The 19023-nt window shown below is 41.4% G+C and overlaps 1 protein-coding gene and 1 long non-coding RNA gene across 2 annotated transcripts in view; both read right to left on the bottom strand.

Annotated features, from left to right (window-relative positions):
• LOC118428621 (dynein beta chain, ciliary-like) overlaps nucleotides 1-19023 on the bottom strand; it is a 106091-nt gene that overhangs the window by 31970 nt on the left and 55098 nt on the right. Inside the window, 14 exon segments of the mRNA XM_035838726.1 lie at nucleotides 674-835; nucleotides 4395-4608; nucleotides 6269-6438; nucleotides 6750-6874; nucleotides 7843-8047; nucleotides 9081-9254; nucleotides 9573-9747; nucleotides 10592-10699; nucleotides 11128-11276; nucleotides 11722-11982; nucleotides 13395-13667; nucleotides 16808-16900; nucleotides 17820-17958; nucleotides 18606-18722. Of these exon segments, the coding sequence (XP_035694619.1) occupies nucleotides 674-835; nucleotides 4395-4608; nucleotides 6269-6438; nucleotides 6750-6874; nucleotides 7843-8047; nucleotides 9081-9254; nucleotides 9573-9747; nucleotides 10592-10699; nucleotides 11128-11276; nucleotides 11722-11982; nucleotides 13395-13667; nucleotides 16808-16900; nucleotides 17820-17958; nucleotides 18606-18722 (2365 nt within the window).
• Nucleotides 2791-4278, bottom strand: LOC118429677. Its single transcript, XR_004832769.1, has 2 exons — nucleotides 3608-4278; nucleotides 2791-3215 (listed from the first exon to the last, which is right to left on the bottom strand). It is a non-coding gene; the product is annotated as an uncharacterized LOC118429677 (long non-coding RNA).

Here is a 19023-nt window from a genome sequence, read left to right as displayed (position 1 = left end):
GAAGTGGATGATACGACACAATTGTACCTCTTCTGTCACTCCCTTTACACATTCAGCAATGAAGGAGGAAAGACAGTGATCTTTGATGTCAACATTCACAACATTTAAAAGGCAAAATACAGAATATTGTACATTTTATGACAATGAAGGTTTAAGACATCCAGTTAAAAAGATACACAAAATTATAGCTTCAAACAAGCAAAAGTACTGGTTAGACTTTGGAAATGGTCAGACATTTCAGGTCGCATCCACTGCACTCTCTCAGTCCCTTGGTAGTAGTGGATGAAATCCGTAAGAAGTTAGACAATCTAGACTATTCAAATTTAGCCTGAATCTCTCTACAAATGGAAAGAAGGCTACCAAGTACTAAGTGTTCATCATAATCTCTTTTTGCTGAACTCTTGTCAGTGTCATCAATCAATTTTGACCTCTGACCTCCCGTTGAATGTTTTTCACTCTCAAGTTTCTGTATGTACGTGGTACTTTATCTCATGTTTCTTATAAAATAGAATATATGTGCCGTCTTATGTGAAATTGTCTTGTAGCATTATGTAATTTTATTTGTAGACCTACATTTGTATGTAATCAGCTTGTGCTGCCTATAGATCTGTGTAATGTACCGTAACGGTTGCGTTTTGAATATCAAATAAAATAAAATCAATTATTTACGTACCTCGAAGTACTTCTTGGCATAGTCCACCTGGAGCTTGGAGAATGCCTCCATGTCCTTGTCTTCGATGAGCTTGTCCCCGTAGACGCGAGCGGCCTCATGTAGCCAGAGCCGCACCAGGTCCAGAGGTGCCTTCACACAGTCGGGCATGGAGAACAGCATGCCCTGGAGGGGAAAAAGTTATGTCAGTGTGACATATTGCACCTCACTCCAAGAAAGGCTAATTTTTATCTATTGAAATAATGCATTAGATTGAGAACAATTAACGAATATAAACTATGAATGGTATCCTTCACAAAGCAAGCAAGCAAGCACACACACATTCTGAACATTTCAAAGTAGGAAAAATCATTTCATTTTCATCTCAATATCATGTGTGTGATCAATTTAATGTCATCTATTTTTCAATCTTTGGCACTCAGTCAAGCATTTTGTAATACCAGGTTTAGGGAGGCCCACACCCAAATTTTATCACAATTACCATTTTTGAAAGGCTGGAATTTTTATTTGTGACATCTATTTGTCATTTTGTATGGATTTCCTTGTAGTACTAAGTAAGTTTAGTATGTCCTGAAAATTTCACCCTTCTACGATATCGGGAAGGTCAAAAACTTTGTCATCAAACATGCTTCTGAAAGCATTTTTGCCCCATAGTTAAGCATTGAATTGCAGTGTCAGTGACCTAAAAATGTGATTTTTTATTTTAAGTCGTAGAAAGATGCGATTTGCACCATTTGATAAGGCTTTGGACCAAACACCATAATCAATAAGAAAAATGTCAAATTTAGACTGATTTATGCAAATTTTATGCAAATTTGGTTCACAGTATAGTTAATGATGTAGCATATCTAAGTCATATTATTAAAGTAATTAAGGCTTCCAGCGCACTTGATCAATTATGAATCCTATGTACCCACCACATACAATAATCTTATATATTATGAAGCTTCTGTGAAACCCCTAAAGCGCAGTATGTGCAGTTAAAAATGCTTATTTGTATTATGGCGCCCCCCTCCCCCCTACATGCTTAACACAGACCACTTAAGATATGGGAATATTTTCAGTTGTCAACATACTACAAAGACGAAACTTCATACCATAACAAAAAAGAACAAGTTTGTATAAGCTGTCAACTCTATTTATTCCTACCTTCAACTGTATGCATTTCATGACCTTCATAAATCATTACATATGCATATTGTACATGGTGCCCCCCTCCCCCTTGGCATAGGAAAACAACATCTCAGCCCTGACATTCACAGTTTGAAGGGTGGCTGGGATCAGAATGGTGGAGAAAAGTACAAAACCACAAGTTGAACAAGTACAGCATAATTAACTATGCATTTTATGACCTTAATAAATCATTATATATGCATATTGTGCATGGTGCCCCCCTCCCCCTTTACATATAGGAAACAACATCTCAGCCCTGACATTCACAGTTTGAAGGGTGGCTGGGATCAGAATGGTGGAGAACAGTACAAAACCACAAGTTAAACAAGTACAGCATAATTAACTATGCATTTCATGACCTTAATAAGTCATTACATATGCATATTTTACATGGTGCCCCCCTCCCTCTTGACATAGGAAAACAACATCTCAGCCCTGACATTCACAATTTAAACTGTGGTTGGGATCAGAATAGTAGAGAAACAGTACAAAACTCCATATCTATCGAGTACAGCATAATCAACTATGCATTTTATAACCCTATATGCAATAAATGAAATGAAAGCTGACAGTGGAATGTCAGCCTCAGCATCGTTTCTCCTAACGGCCGTGAGAAGAATGCCATCTTCATTATATGCTACAGAAGCAAGAGGTAAGTAGTCCTCAACATCATCATGTTTTTTTATGTTTTCTTTTACATTTTGTTTGCTGTCAGAGAATAAATCCTGCCAGAGTCAATGGTGTTCATCCCCAATCAGGGTAGTTCAGCCCAAAGCTGAAATTCCAGTTCCAGGCCTTTCATTTCTGATACTTTGCGATGGTTTGTGACGAGTTCGCTTTATTATATTGTCTAAACAAGCTGTCTTTTCTTCCATCTTTCGTCACAATCACATGCTTGTCTTTTCTTCTTTCTTTCATGATTCCTCTTCCTTGTAGCTTTGTCTTAGTTGTCCTTCTTTCAAAGGTTCTTCACAGTGTTTTCATTCCTCTGTCCTTTCCTGGCAGTATACATAGCACAGAGTTTTTCTTGTCGTGCCAGCCAGGTGGCTGGATTATCATGCTTTCACCTTACCATATTGTTTCGTCATGTATTGTAGTTCTTCACTGATTTGCTGTACAGTACTCAGTGCGACCACCAATTTGCATTTTGAACCAAAACTTTTGCAGTGCAGAAAATTGTGTCCAATCCTCCAAACTCATGTAGCCAACAGAGCAAGATGCTGTGTCTGTCATGAAGTTGTTTTGTTTGAAATGATTCGATGTTTCTTGCATGAATGATTTCTCCTTTATCTTTGAACTTGACACTGGAATATTGTAGCTCTAAAAGGTCAGCTTAGCTGTTGTCATTTGGGTAGATTCCAGCAATATATACCTGTAAGTGTAACATTAAAACAAAATCTTTACCTTCCAAACATAGTCATATCTTATTCCAGCATGACTAAAAGTACTAAAATTAAAATTATTAAAATACAATGAAAGCATAAATTTCAAGTCAAAATTGTTTCAAATTCTATTTTGATAGGTAATGGATCCCGTCTCATCTTGGTTCACAAAACTTTATTAGAGTCTACCTCATACGTTGAATCACATACACCATGCTACGAAGCCCCCCTCCCCTTCAACCATGCTTGTCAACATAGGCACATTGCGTGAAAAAGGCAAGTCTATCGATGTCAAATATCATTCTAAGATAAATCTGAACCCCACATCCTTCCTAAAATTCATATTTTGCTACCAAGACTGCGTTAAAAAAACGATAGTTACCGAAAATATCCGCGTTGAATCACCGTCCGTGAGGGGGGAGGGTCGGCCGGGAGCCGTGAATTGGGTCACCGAAGAATTTTCCGCGGCCTTTGGGACGGCAGCTCGCAAACATTTTTCAACGGAAATACATGAAACTCCGTCAGTATGTCCCCTGATATGTTATCTGTCGACTGTAAAATCATATTTTCCGAAAATTAAGAGATGTCAAAAATACAGCGAAAATACGTCGATGTATTCTCATCCACTTCGCTTTGGGCATGGAACTTCCGCGACTGTTCAGTGATGAAGGGATATGACGTAATCCTGACTGTTGGCTTTACAAAGATCACTTCTGATTGGCTGTATTTGTATTTACCGCGAGGCGCCGACGAATCAAAGAAAGAGTTACATTTTCGCCTGGTGCACGGGTTGAACCCGGAAGTGCAGGACGCAGCGATGAAAACTGGGTCACGGGCGGGCGGCGCGTAAACCATGGGCGCGCGGACACTTTTTATCGATTTTTAAACTGAGATATCATTAGTTTGCGTTGCCGGAGAAATGTGAAAATAAGTGTGCTAGATAAACTTTTTACGCTGATTCAGAAAATGCTATCGAAATTGCCGTGAGGGACGCCAATAAAGAGATATTTGTTTCTAAACATGCCACATCTGTTACCGAGAGTAGTGTGGGCCTCCCTACCAGGTTTTCAGGAAATGAGCAGCCCTGGCAGTATTTTAGAATAATAATTGTTCTATGCAGTAATCATACTTTAAACTGATAGATAACTAGAAATGCTACAAAGCCCCACCTGGAAGATGTTGGAGAGGTCCCTCAGGTTGAAGACGTAGTGGAACTTGATGGCCGTCGGAAGGAAAGAGGCGGTGATCTTTGAGTGCAGTCCGAGCGCCGCGTTGACCAGCGTCGGGGCGGCCTTCTGCACGGAGGTGACAAAACCGTTTTGCGTCAGGTGCTGCGAGAGGATCTGGGAGTAGATGTGTTGTAGGGCGTCCAGGCCGGGGAAGCTGTGAAAGAGAATGAGAACAAAAATGGTTTTATTATTACGTCATTCGTTGCAGGACACAACATACAGGAGCTGTTACAGTAGTTTTTGTTGGCTAAAATGCAGTACGCTTTATAGTGAAAAGTAATCTAAAATCAATAAATATATACCTACATATTAAACTAAACATTACAAGCCTATTAGTAATAAAACTCGTTTTATTCATATATATGCATACTCCGGCTGGTGCTAACACTTTGTTGTTAAGTAGGTCGACCAGGTTAGGTCTAGGTCCCTTTTCCAAACCGGGTTCCTGTCGGGATCTTTGTGGAAACGAAAGATAAAAGTGTTTATCAAGGAAAATGCACACAAATTATGCTCTACTTTTCTAAGTTCTGTGTCCTTCATTGTCTTTTATAACTTATTTTTAGTTTCCGAAAGCTACCCGGCCGGCCCTTGGGTTGGGAAATGGGACAACCAATATCTGGTGGCTCTGCATTTGAATTGCATTATAATCTTGTATTCAGACCTGAGGGCGAAGATGCAGAAGTGTCGCTGCAGGCAAGGGTTGATGGTGAAGCTTCCCGCCGTGGGGTTCATGCAGGCCACGTACTGGCAGTTCGTTCGTTCATTCATTCATTCATTCACTCATTCATTCATTCATTCACTCATTCATTCATTCATCTAGCAGTTCGACATTCGAATTGAGTTACCTGAGTGCAAAGACGCAGAAGTGTCGCTGCAGGCGAGGGTTGATGGTGAAGCTTCCTGCCGTGGGGTTCATGCAGGCAACGTACTGGCAGTTTGTTCGTTCATTCATTTCCTCATTCATTCATCTAGCAGTTCGAAATTTGAATTGCGTTATCTGGTGTTCATACCTGAGTGCAAAGACGCAGAAGTGTCGCTGCAGGCGAGGGTTGATGGTGAAGCTTCCTGCCGTGGGGTTCATGCAGGCCACGTATTGGCAGTTTGTTCGTTCATTCATTCATTCATTCATTAGCAGTTCTACATTCGAATTGCGTTACCTGAGTGCGAAGACGCAGAAGTGTTGCTGCAGTCGAGGGTTGATGGTGAAGCTTCCTGCCGTGGGGTTCATGCAGGCCACGTACTGGCAGTTTGTTCGTTCATTCATTCACTCAATCATTCATTCATCTAGCAGTTCGACATTCGAATTGAGTGACCTGAGGGCAAAGGCGCAGAAGTGTCGCTGCAGGCAAGGGTTGATGGTGAAGCTTCCCGCAGTGGGGTTCATGCAGGCCACGTACTGGCAGTTTGTTCGTTCATTCATTCACTCATTCATTCATTCATCTAGCAGTTCGACATTTGAATTGCGTTATCTGGTGTTCATACCTGAGTGCGAAGACGCAGAAGTGTCGCTGCAGGCGAGGGTTGATGGTGAAGCTGCCTGCCGTGGGGTTCATGCAGGCCACGTACTGGCAGTTTGTTCGTTCATTCATTCATTCATTCACTCATTCATTCATTCATTAGCAGTTCTACATTCGAATTGCGTTACCTGAGTGCGAAGACGCAGAAGTGTCGCTGCAGGCGAGGGTTGATGGTGAAGCTTCCTGCCGTGGGGTTCATGCAGGCCACGTACTGGCAGTTTGTTCGTTTGTTCATTCATTCACTCATTCATTCATGTAGCAGTTCGAAATTTGAATTGCGTTATCTGGTGTTCATACCTGAGTGCGAAGACGCAGAAGTGTCGCTGCAGGCGAGGGTTGATGGTGAAGCTGCCTGCCGTGGGGTTCATGCAGGCCACGTACTGGCAGTTGTGCACATCCTTCAGACTGAGCTTCACCCGGTCGTACCAGTGGCTGTAGTCCATGTGCTGGCGGATCAGCGTGTGTGGCTGGGAAAGTGGAAACAAATGATATGTATACAGATTTTTAATTATTTCTTACAATCCTACAGTAGCCTGGTCGAGACTTGCGTGGGTCTCCTGCACCTCACCCCACCTCCTTGCAGAATAGGAATTGGGCAGCAACGACTCTCGCAAGAACTAGGTCAGTGTGAGCAAGATAGACTGATGGCCATCGAAAATTTGAAGGTATGTGTGTTCACCTTTAAAAAGTAGTCACTGCTTGATGAAAATTCTATTAACTGTGTACATACGTGACTGATTAATCTCTTCAACATTTCCAGATTCTGAAGAAGACTCACCTGCACAGTGAAGTACGTGTCGACCTCCGGCATGTTCATGTCATCGATGAAGTAGATGAGCCTCTTGTTGCCGGGCGGTCCGTAGTTACGACCCGCCTTCTTCTCCAGGGGCTTCTCCAGGACAGCTGTGGGAAGGGGAGGTTTTTTTTAATGAAATGAGGCAGGGCTCAAAATACCACATGCATATGCAGGTTAGTGCAGGTAAAATTGGAGCTGTGCACTGCCAGGTATTTCCGGTGTCTACCTGCACCTAACCTGCACTGGTCCTTGTATTGGGTTTCATACATCAATGTCCTATGATGTAGGTGTATGAGTGGATTGTAATCAGCTGCATTGACTGTTAACACCCTATTAAGTATAAAAGAAAAAAAAATAGCAATGGTTCCTCAACAATTTTAGTATGATCCATACTTCCTAAAATCATAGTGTAAACTAAGGTAAAATTTGTCTGGTGCAGGTAATTTTTAATGTTACCCTTACAAGTGTAGGTATGGAGAAAAAGTATTTCAAGCCCTGTGAGGCCTGAAGCAGACTTGATCTCTTGCCTGCAGGCCTCGAAATTCACTTTAGGGATTAGGTGCACTGGTGCACCAACCTACAAAAATTAGGTTAACCAAAACACATAGAAGAATGTAGAATGTCTGAAAAACCTAATTGCAAACCTTACTGCAGCTACTCTTCTGAGAAGAATATCATTGCAAAATTACGACAAATTAAATCCAATTTCTGTTGTAATCTATAATGCTACGGTATATGTTTCTAAAGACAAATTCATTGCTGTTTTTAGGGATCAGCTTTTAAATTTTTTGCAAATTTGACGCAAAGTTTAAAAGAGAAATAATCAACGTGTGTGTGAAAAATCGGACCCAGAAGTTATGGCTTCCAACATTTTTATTTGACCTTTGATCTCCAACCTACACTCTGAGTTTCCTCAGTTGATTTTGTTAGTTTTCTGTTTACTCATTGTACAAGATTTGTTGCTTATGTTTTGTATTTATTGCTCATGTATTGTAAGACTCCAGGAAGAATAGTGATACTACATTTAGTATCACTAATGGAGATGCAAATAAAACAAACAAACAAACAAACTTACTCTGCAGCATAGCGGAGGTTGTGTAGAAGTTGAAGGGGACGTTGGCGACCATGTAGTCCTCGCTGAGGCCGTTGAGTTTGTCCCCAACCAGCACAGACTTGCCCAGACCGGCGTTTCCGACCAGCATGACCGGACGCCGGTTCACCATCAGCATGTCCATGAAGAACCGGATACGGGTGGTTTCCGCGGTGTGTACCAGGACAGCCTGGGGCATGTGAAAAGACATGAGAAAAATCATGAACTTGGTAATTCGTCAAACTCTTCTTTTATTTGATATTAATTCGTAAAACTTATTTGTCATTGGGATAATCTCTCAATACATACATCAGTACATTTCCATCAATTGAAGGTGTATGGTACATAGTACATGATGCATAAACACTGTTTATTACACAATAAACAGTTTCTTTAAGACAATTAGACCTTTATACCGTGTTTCTTACATGTATGTTGAATAAATGTAGTATGTTGTGTCTTTCAAGTAAAACAGGGTTACCTTTACCCATCAAACCAGGACAGCATATAGGGGGTGCAGACAATTAAAAAAAGCGAATGCTCAGCAATTGGTCAGATGTGCCAAGAAGTTTATATCACCCAGTTTAGTGGTTGCTGGAGTGCATGTATATATATGGCCTCCTTTATAGCCAGAAAGAATAAAAAAGGAAGTCATAACGCGTGGTTTCCGCAGTGTGCACCCGGACAGCCTGGGGGTGCAGACATGAGAAAAATCATGATCTCTTTCCAACTCTGAATTGAGAACGTTCATCTTTCAGAAAAATTACTAACCAGGTAAACATCTGAGGCTCATGATCTTACATTTTGATGCTATACTTCAACCTAAAACAGGGACACTAAAGATAATAATCATCAAATCGTTCCGTTCCAGTACTGCAGCCAGGCCACGGCCTTCTCATTAATTTCTAGCAGATCCCAGTAGGAGATGTTGGGGCCAGATACGCAGTCCTGTGTGATATATCCCGTAGTTTGGGTAGGGTGACTACAATGATACTCAGCTGAGTTCACCTGTCCCCATTTCAGTAGATTGTCTCTGGTCCTACCTACTCTGCACCTTGCTCTGTTCAGGGCCACCCATTCCCTGCTGGGTAGGTGAGTGCCATGAGGAAGGGACTCACAAGGGGTCTGGAGAGCTTCATTTGGTTTAAGAGTGCTGGAAGCTTTCCAGCAATCTAGTCTGTAAAAACAATGAAATGATTTGAAGCAATGGAGTTCCTCCACACCTGTAGTGGGATGTCTGGATCCAGCTCGAACTTGGCCACCTTGTCCTGCCAGGGAAGGAACTTCTTTGTCTCCTGATCGATGAAGTAGTCGAACACCGTGCCCTGGGATGGGAACTTCACCGTTTTGAACTCCGTGGCCCACCACTTGCTGAACTCCACACGGTAGTCAGTCAGCTGTGCAGGGAAAGGAGATGTTAACGCCATGCAGGAAATTGAGACTCAATGCAGAGAGCTTTTAAGAGGACAACCAAGCAATGACAGAATGGACCATGATTCATTAACGTCCTATCTTGAAACAAGTTGTTCTTTGAACTTCAAGTTTCTTTGACACAATTCTAGAGGAGTTACGTAGCAAAGCCACAATACTAGCTACCAAAAAAGCAAATGTGATTAGTTGAGACATTTCGAGGACTAGGGCTGTGAAAAATGCTGAAAAATATGACATCCACCACAATCCAAGACCAGAGGATGCAAACACACAAATCCACGGACCTGATCTTGGAAGAGCGACCCTCCGAAGGCCCAGACGGCGGCGAAGACGAAGTAGAGTTCGTAGAGCTCCTTGTTACAGTCGGGCGGAGTGTTCTCCGGAGTGAGCAGGCACTCGAGCAGGTGGCACAGCATCTGCACCATGCTCATCTCCGGGATGGGGATGATCTTCTTAAACCTAGCAGCAAAATGGTGCAGATATTCATATCGGGTTTGGATCATGGAGTTTATTCTGATAGTATTACTGGAGCCCCTAAGTCTATGTCTAAGGGTGGGGATGATTTTGTTTTTCTTTTTCAACTCATCTAGGAGTTTTAATTCTTGTGACGTTAGCAGGTAAAAAAAACAGCTACCAGACTTATATATTATGTATATTATATCAATATGGCTGTGCCAGTACAAGGAAACATCAACATCGGGGATTATCTGATTATACCTTTAACATTTAACAAGACAAGAAAAGTATATGATAAAAATATATCTATTTTTTTATTATTTATCTTAAAGATTTGAAAATTATCTCAAATAGGGAACAACCTATATCAGAACAAAAATAAAGAATGCTATACAACGAAAGCCATAATGACAATAGATGAGTGACACTTAAATTTACTAAAAAGGTCAAATACAAGACTTCTGAGCAGTACTAGTGGGTGGGTGACTTTGAACCAAACTAGAGTTTGAGCATAGAGTTACAAAGCACAAGCTTATCACTAAGAGCAGACATAGGCTAACTGCAGAGCAGGCTAACGCTATCCCAGCCACCACTGATACCTGCTCAGCCTGGTCCTGATGGCCATGTGGCAAATGGGAACATTGGTCACATCAGTTAAAAGTTTCAAGAATGAATCTAGCCTAGTTTTTACATGTAATCACCTGTTATGTCATGATCAATCCTTCCAAAAATGTGGTAAATCTCAATGAATATACATCAGAAACTTTTTATAAACCTATAGCTTTCAAATGATAGATGCTTGTCGTACGCGTAAAAAGATTGTATGTTATATGTTGTTTGTACGCACCTGGCTTTCATGGCCTCCAGACAGGTGGGCAGATACTTGTCAAACAGGATGGTGAGGTTGGCTCGCTCTGACTGGACCTCCCGCGTGTCGATCCAGCTGGTCACCACACTAACGGGAAAAATGAAGTTGTTTTTTTCGGTAACTTGATGCTTTGATAGATGTAGGTTATGCCAAACAAGTCATTAAGGAAAATTGTGCCTTTTTATAATTAGTTTGCATATATTTTCTATATAAGATGAGTCAGTAACTGAAAGCTACATGGATTTTTGAAAAGGGCTATTTTTCTTGAAATAAAGAGTAATGAGTTAGGGATTAACACTATATATTAATATATAATATATATCATATTTTAATCATGAATCACGGCCAAGATGTGAGCACTGACATACATAAAAAAAAGTTTCTCAGATATTAGGAATTACACAACATGATCATTTGAACTCTATTTCAAGTTTTCAAGCTGTTAGATAATCATTATAAATTGGTGCTCTGTAAAGAAGTAGTTAAAAAGTGCCTAGGTAGCAGTTAAAACTCACGGGTTCCAGCCCAAGTCCTGGGGGTTGATGTACAAGATGCCAGCGCGAGACACTGTTGCGGGCGTGGCCGTCTTCAGATGGCTGATCTCGAACACCAGGCGCATGGTAGGGTTCAGCGGGATGCGCTCGTTGCTAGCCAGGGTCAACACCTAGCAACAGAACAATGTCATCAATTATCACACCGTTGAGTAAACAGAAAAAAACATTCGTTATCAATCAAATTAAAGTTCATTTTTCTTTTCGATATGACCAATAAATTTCTAATTCTTATTTCATTGGGTAATTTTGTTTTCAGTTGTTTTTAGTTTGGATATGACCATTATTATTTCTACTGTATTACATGGGTCTATACCATATTGTATGATAATCTTTATCATGAATATACAGTTACTTGAACAGTTACTGTGGTATCTTATCTTCAAAGTTTTTCACACCATCTTCAACATGGGATCAATGTCACATTGTATTTAATTTTTTTTTTACCATAATGATGGTACACAGTGTACTTAATTCTAACATTGGTGTTATATACCTTATGTAGTTCAAGTAGTGATAACTTATCTTAAACCACTGAATAACAGGTTTTTTCCCCACCTTGTTGTCGTCCATGACAGTGTTGAGGGACTCGATCCACATGGGGTCAATGTCTCCGTCCAGAACGATCCACTTGGGCCCGTCGCTGGTCAGGTTGGCCAGGTCGCGCATGATCGTAGAAAACAGCCCGTCCTTCCACTCCCTAGTCGCCGGGTTGATGATACCGAAAAGCTCGTCATTCGTCACGGCCTTCGGATTCAAGTCGACCATCATCGGCTTTCGCTTCTGGTTGGCGTAGGTCTTGATTAGGGTCCTGATGACCTGTGATAGATAGTAAAATACAATTATATACATTGTATTAAACATAACATAACAGTCATTTTTTATACACCTATAAGAGTTATACAGTGGAAGCCAGTTAATTGCACAACGGATAATTGCACACTTCTGTTAATTGCACAAAATCCCAAAATCCCATGGTGGTGTGGCCCAGCTTAATAACTTCGCTTTGTTGCACCATTCGGATAATTGCACGAAATGCACTGGCAAATGGGGTGTGTATTTAAGCGGCTTCAACTGTATTTTTAGATTGTGACCATCACTCGCGCTATATCGCTTACGTTTCTGACTAGCTTGCACGTTTCCTTAGTCTCTTGCCAGTCCCTGCACTTTGCAGGATGAATACCAGAAGTGCCTGACAGATAGCAGCTTAAGTCAAACTGAGTTTAACATGACATTGTATGTTGGTCTACCATCAAAATCCATATGTATTGTCTCTGTTTTTGTCAGCAGGGCTAGCCCTTTTTAATAGCCATAGGCTAGTTGGGCAGCCCTGGCTGTATGTTCTAACCAGCCAAACCAATAAATGTTGGTCTACCACGCCTGTTTGCTTTTTGGTACATTTGTTAGTTAGTTGGTTTCCCTACCTGACTCTTCCCTGTCCCTGCATTGCCCAGCACAAACAGAGTGTCTCACTACAAGGAATTCATCAAACTGTGTGTGTACTATTACTATGTTAGTTTTTATCTAGACTGCCTGACTCTGTATGTTTGTATGTACCAGCAAGAACCAGCAGCTTGTCAAACTGAGTTTAAGTGTTGGTCTACTGTGACTGTTTGTGTGTTTGTCTTTAGTTAGTTGGTTTCCTTACCTGACTCTTGCCTGTCCCTGCATTGCCCAGCACGAACATGGAGTGCTTCAGAGCCAGCAATTCATCAAATGTTGGTTTTTATCAAGACGTACTCTGTATGTTTGTAACTATGTATTTTCATTGTTTGACATGTCTTGTTCTTCCTACCTGACTCTTGCCTGTCCCTGCATTGCCCAGCACAAACATGGAGTGCTTCAGAGCCAGCAATTCATCAAATGTTGGTTTTTATCTAAACTTACTGTGTCTGTTTGTATGTACTTTCATTGTTTGACATGTCTTGTTTTTCCTACCTGACTCTTGCCAGTGCCTTCATTGCCCAGCACAAACATGGAGTGCTTCAGACCCAGCAATTCATCAAATGTTGGTTTTTATCTAAACTTACTGTGTCTGTTTGTATGTACTTTCATTGTTTGACATGTCTTGTTTTCCCTACCTGACTCTTGCCAGTGCCTGCGTTGCCCAGCACAAACATGGAGTGCCTCACAGCCAACAGCTCATCGAACTAAGTTTGAGTGTTGGTCTACTGTGACTATTTGAATTTTTGTGTGTTAAACTTTGTCGTTTACTTAGTTGGTTTCCTTACCTGACTCTTGCCAGTGCCTGCGTTGCCCAGCACGAACACAGAGTGCCTGACAGCCAACAGCTCGTCGAACTGAACCACCTTCAGGACGAAGTTATCCTCTGGCTGAAGCTTCAGGTCCGTGGTGGACTTCTTCACCAGAGCCTCAAGGTCCAGGTCTCGCTTGCGAGGCACGTCCAGCGCCGGGAACAGGTCGCCGATCAGGCCCATGAAGACAGGAACGTCGTCCGTCACGATCTTCGGGAGGTTGAAGTCACGCAGGGCTCTCATCAGAACCTATGGGTGTACGGGGTATAGTCGGTTATACGAGGTATGTATGTATGGCGTGACGCAATTTGTAAAGCACTGACACCGTGCAGAAAGTAAATGTATTTGTATGAAATATCGTCATGTAAAGTTTGTATTAAGTGCAGTTTGCCTTAAGTTTTTTAGTTACAAGGCTTCAAGTGCATGGCGTGACGCATGGCGGCGTGATGCAATTTGAAAAGTGCTGATGCAGTGCAAAAAGTAATAATTATATTTTGTAACAGTGAAATATCATCTAACTTTGTGTAAAGTGCAGTTTGCATTGATTTATGTTTTTCTGTGTTACAAGGCTTCAAGTGCTGCATCCTGTTTGGGACCTACAAGCTGTCTGGAACCAAAAGTTGTTGAGTAGACTGTCTGTTAACAAATTTAGCTCCATGTTTAAGTGCATTCCTAGTTAAGATGACATTGCAACACTCGAAGCAAAACAGTTTTAGTCTCCTGGACAGGTGCAAAAATATATCAATGACAGGTACACACTATGTGCATGAGGACTACTTGCATTTTGATATCTACTGTAATTCACTTTGAATGTCTTCTCGGTACCAAACTTTCATGGTCTGAGAAAATTTAAGTTGTTCTCGGAACTAAATGTTCACTGTGGCGGCAGGTGCGCATTAAAAAAGTCTCATGTATTATTTGTTATCAGTAATGATAAGTTCATGTTACAGTCATCACCGTGAAAACCGTGAACATAAAAGTATGTTGAAAAAATCAGGTATTACAGTTAGTTTCAGCTCCTTCCAGACATGTACTCTACAACAACCTATGACACTACAACTAGTAAACTACAGTATATGCAGTTTTAATCAGTTATCCAAGAAGCAAATTCAGCTTAAGTTGATGTGTTTATCAGCTGTCCTACGAGACTGTGCAAAGTTTAGCCAAAAGTGACGGCCAAGTTTTCTAAGGGCACTCCGTCGATTTTACAGTTGCCCTGTCTACCACTGGCCCAGGGTTGTAGCCAGCACCTGTCCTTCAGTCCTTTGAAGGAATTTTGCAGCTGGGGACTGAAAAAAGTTTTCCCCATTCCGTCCCCAGGGACAGACAAAAATTGATATGTAAAGATATAAAAAAAACTGAAACCCATGTGTTCTTCCTCACCAAAACAAAAGACATTGAACAGCTTAGTCTACAAGCAAAATATTCACCTCAAAATGCAGGAAATAGTGTTTCAGAGGGTCAAGGTTTCAAAATTTTCAGGGACCCAGACCCCCTAGATATGACGTGCAACATTACGCCATGCCTTCGGTGCTCGATAGGATTCCCATTCAAAATCGAGGGGACTGAAAATGATTTCAGGCTGGCTACAACCCTGCACTGGCCACTGGTCACCTGTTTGGAGTGTTTGTTATGAGCTATAAGGTAATGATTTCGTGACGGCGGCAGGTGGTCCAAGTTCCTTGAGGGAGGCTTGGGTGAGGAAATAAAGGGAAAAAAACATGCAGACATGCAGCATTATATATTAATCATACAGCTGCCAGTCTCCTACACAGCATGTCTGCGCCCCATACAATATACCTTGGAGAGGCTCTGCTAAACACGTGTGGGTTTGTGTATGTGAAATATTTAATGAATTATAAATTATAAACTGGGCTGAGGTTTCTACTTTTGTGGGCGCAGTCTCTAACCAACTGTCGGCCAATCAGAGAATCAGCTTTGCCTAAAGAAAGCATTTACTAATAGGCAATACTCTGATTGGCTGAGAGCTGGTTAGAGACCACATTCACAAAAGTGGAAACCTCCGCCTAGTTTAGTAAAGCCTCTCCAACTGTATGGGTCACGGACAAGGCTCTGTGTAGGGGATTGACAGTGACAGGACAGTTATTTTTTGTCGTGTCTTACCAAATTCTGACCAAGCTGGATGTGTGTGAGCAAGCATGAAGAGAGAGATTGTGAGAAGGCAAAATGCAAGCGTGAGTTAAACATGCTGACAAAAGTTGCAGGTAAACTATTTCATTGTATTGTAACTGTTTGTTACAGCAACTACAAATAGTGTTCAAGTGACTGGTGCAAGAAAATGCTCAAATAAATGGCAATGCCTGGCAACTACATTTAACCTAATGTTTGCAAGAACGACTCTTAGTTTAACAGTTTGTCTGTGTTGGTTAAGAATGAATATTGTTGATTAAAACGGCTACAATATATTGCTGTGAAGCTTAACCAAAAAGCATCTCTACAAGTTGCAGTAAGCTGAAATCACATGAAAGTAACATTTTGCAAAGTGGCAAAAAGAGCTGCAGGTGCATACCACAGGCAGAAATGCATGTGAGCAAGGGAACAATCATGCAATTTAATATTGATATCAAACAACATAGACATCACATGTTTTTCCTGATCAGGACATTGGGACTAGTTGAACAAGTCATGTGACTCTAGTGATACAGGTGTATTGGGAATCAATGAATAACATGTCAAAGATTTTGACAGGTCTTTTCACCACAAACATTTACAAATTGGAGTCTAAGCAGCTATGATAGTAGTTTCAATGGTACCCTGTCAGCTGTCATCATTAGGACTTTGACTATTGAGGATGCAGGGCTCGAAATACCACCTGCACATGCACGTTAGTGCAGGTAAAATTGGAGCTGTGCAGGTATTTCTGGTGTCTACCTGCACCTAACCTGCACTGGTCCATATACTGAGTTGATACATAAATGTCCTGTGATGTAGCTGTATAAAGATTGTCATTAGCTGCATTGACTTTTACTACCTATTAAGTACAAAAGAAAAAATAGCAATGGTTCCTGAACTATTTTAGTATGATCTAAAATTCCTAAATTCAGAGTGGTGCAGGTAAACTTTGTCTGGTGCAGGTAATTTTTAATGTTACCTGCACCAGTGCAGGTATGCAGAAAAAAGTATTTCGAGCCCTGGGATGAAACAAGTCATTACATGGGTCTGCCTATAGGCAGCTTTGGGCTGGTAGCGGCAGACCCTACATGTGTATAGCAGTTACATCATTTTATGACAAAAGTTCATCAGTTTCTACACACATTAGCTGAAGCAATCATTAGTCTTGAATCATGCAGCCTTCCATGACCATAACAACTGACTGAAGTAATGTTAACCAACAGGACATAAATGGGAAGAAGTGGCAGTAAACTGACCTGGTCTTCAGGGCGTGTGGGGTCGCCACGTTTCAGGGCTCCAGCCACCACCAGCACAGACTTGATGGCACGCAGACCCCAATCATAATGGTCCTGGAGAAATGGAAGGGAAACTTATAATCACATTGCTTATAGTTTGAATTGCTTTTATTGTTCAAGGGTTTAAAACCTAATCTTCTCAAGATCTTATTCCTTGTCACTGACAAAAAGTAGTGGGTGCTAACTGAAACGTTTAACAGTTTCCAAAATCATATAAAGACAGTGCTCGAGTAACTACAACATGTATTTGGCGTGTATTAAGTCATGTACATTGTACCGGTATCTGCTGGCTTGATAATGCAATAAAGTAATGATGTGTCTCAGACCTAGGTCAAAGACAAATAATTGGAGGTATGTGTTTATGCCTTTCTAACTGTCATTGTTTGAAGAATATACTATGATAATCATTATCTAAGTTGATATAAAACTAAAGGCTCATTGCTTTAAATGCTGTGATGAATGCTTGATATACAATACACAAGCTGTATACACACAAATAATCTGATGTAGCTGCAGAAGACCCACCTGTTTAGACAGCAGCTCCTTACAGAGGGAGTACAGCAGAGTGAGTACAGCAGAGTGAGTACAGCTTCTTACAGAGGGAGTACAGCAGAGTGAGTACAGCAGAGTGAGTACAGCTCCTTACAGAGCGAGTACAGCAGAGTGAGTACAGCAGAGTGAGTACAGCAGAGCGAGTACAGCAGAGTGAGTACAGCTTCTTACAGAGGGAGTACAGCAGAGTGAGTACAGCAGAGTGAGTATAGCTCCTTACAGAGGGAGTACAGCAGAGTGTAACAGCTCCTTACAGAGCGAGTACAGCAGAGTGAGTACAGCTTCTTACAGAGCGAGTACAGCAGAGTGAGTACAGCAGAGTGAGTACAGCTTCTTACAGAGCGAGTACAGCAGAGTGAGTACAGCAGAGTGAGTACAGCTCCTTACAGAGCGAGTACAGCATGATAAACAGTAGACCCACCTGTTTAGACAGCAGCTCCTTACAGAGGGAGTACAGCGTGATGAACTTCCTGGCCAGCAGACGGGCGTCCATGAAGCCCTCGGCCACCAACATGATCTCAGCAATCAGCTCAAAATCAGGCACCACCATGGCACAGGGCCTGCGGGAGGGACAAAAATCAGTTTATACTCATTTTGGGGGGGCCCTGTGTTAGATTTTACACATTGAAATGAAATAAAACAAGTTTTTATACAATCATACAGTGACATGAAAATAGAAAAATTACATACAATAGATAAAATTAACGAATAACAATAATGGTAATAAAAATAGTAAAATGAAAATAACAATGATGATAATTACAAATGAATACAAAGCATAGTTTAATCCGTTCCATGTTATCGTTGTGGAGGTCAAAGGTCAGGCCAAGTTGTACATTTGATTTTAAATGCTCTAAACCAAAACGGATTTTACCAGATGAATGGCATTTTCTGAGACCAAATCTCGGTTTAGAATAAGCAATATACATGTATGTTACAATTTGCAGTTACTGTAAGGTTTTAACAACAAAACTTAGTCTTCTGTAGGGTACAAGAACTTTACTTGAAAGTAGAGTGAGAAAGAGAGAAAGTGTGTGTACATGTATGTGTGAGACAGAGAGAGAAAGAGAGAGTGTCTGTGTGTGGGGGGGCGGGGTGTTAGACAGAGAGAGACAGAGAAAAATTGTGGTGTTCAGCACCAAGGACAGATCCTTTGTTGTATTCTGTATTTCTGTAGGAATATCCACCGCTAGTACCACATCCTTACCTGAAGAGAGACTTGAGGTTCTCCGGCAGCTCGGTCCTGCCAGCGTACCCTGGGTTCATCGTGATGAACATGCCCACAGTGGGCACCAGGCTGATGTCCTCTCCCATGAAGTCAAACCTGAAGAGGCAAGTATAAACTTAAGTTAACAAGTTTTCTGTTAATTCAAATATTAGATAGTTTGTTGCATGAATTGGATCACAATTGATTTGTCACTGCTGTGGACACCCAAACATGGTCATGCAAGCAGAGGCAGACCACGCAAAACATAATTATGTACATCAACTTTGTGAAGATACGGGCTGCTCGGCTGAAGAACTGCCCAACTATGGAGGATAGGGAAGGATGGAGGAAGAGAGTCATGGCCATCCGTGCAACCAGCACGCCCGGATGATGATGATTGATTTGTCATTTATTTTAC

The sequence above is a fragment of the Branchiostoma floridae genome, chromosome 13 (genome assembly GCF_000003815.2).
Source record: "Branchiostoma floridae strain S238N-H82 chromosome 13, Bfl_VNyyK, whole genome shotgun sequence".
Lineage (NCBI taxonomy): Eukaryota > Metazoa > Chordata > Leptocardii > Amphioxiformes > Branchiostomatidae > Branchiostoma > Branchiostoma floridae.
This window is presented reverse-complemented; position numbering and strand designations above follow the sequence as displayed.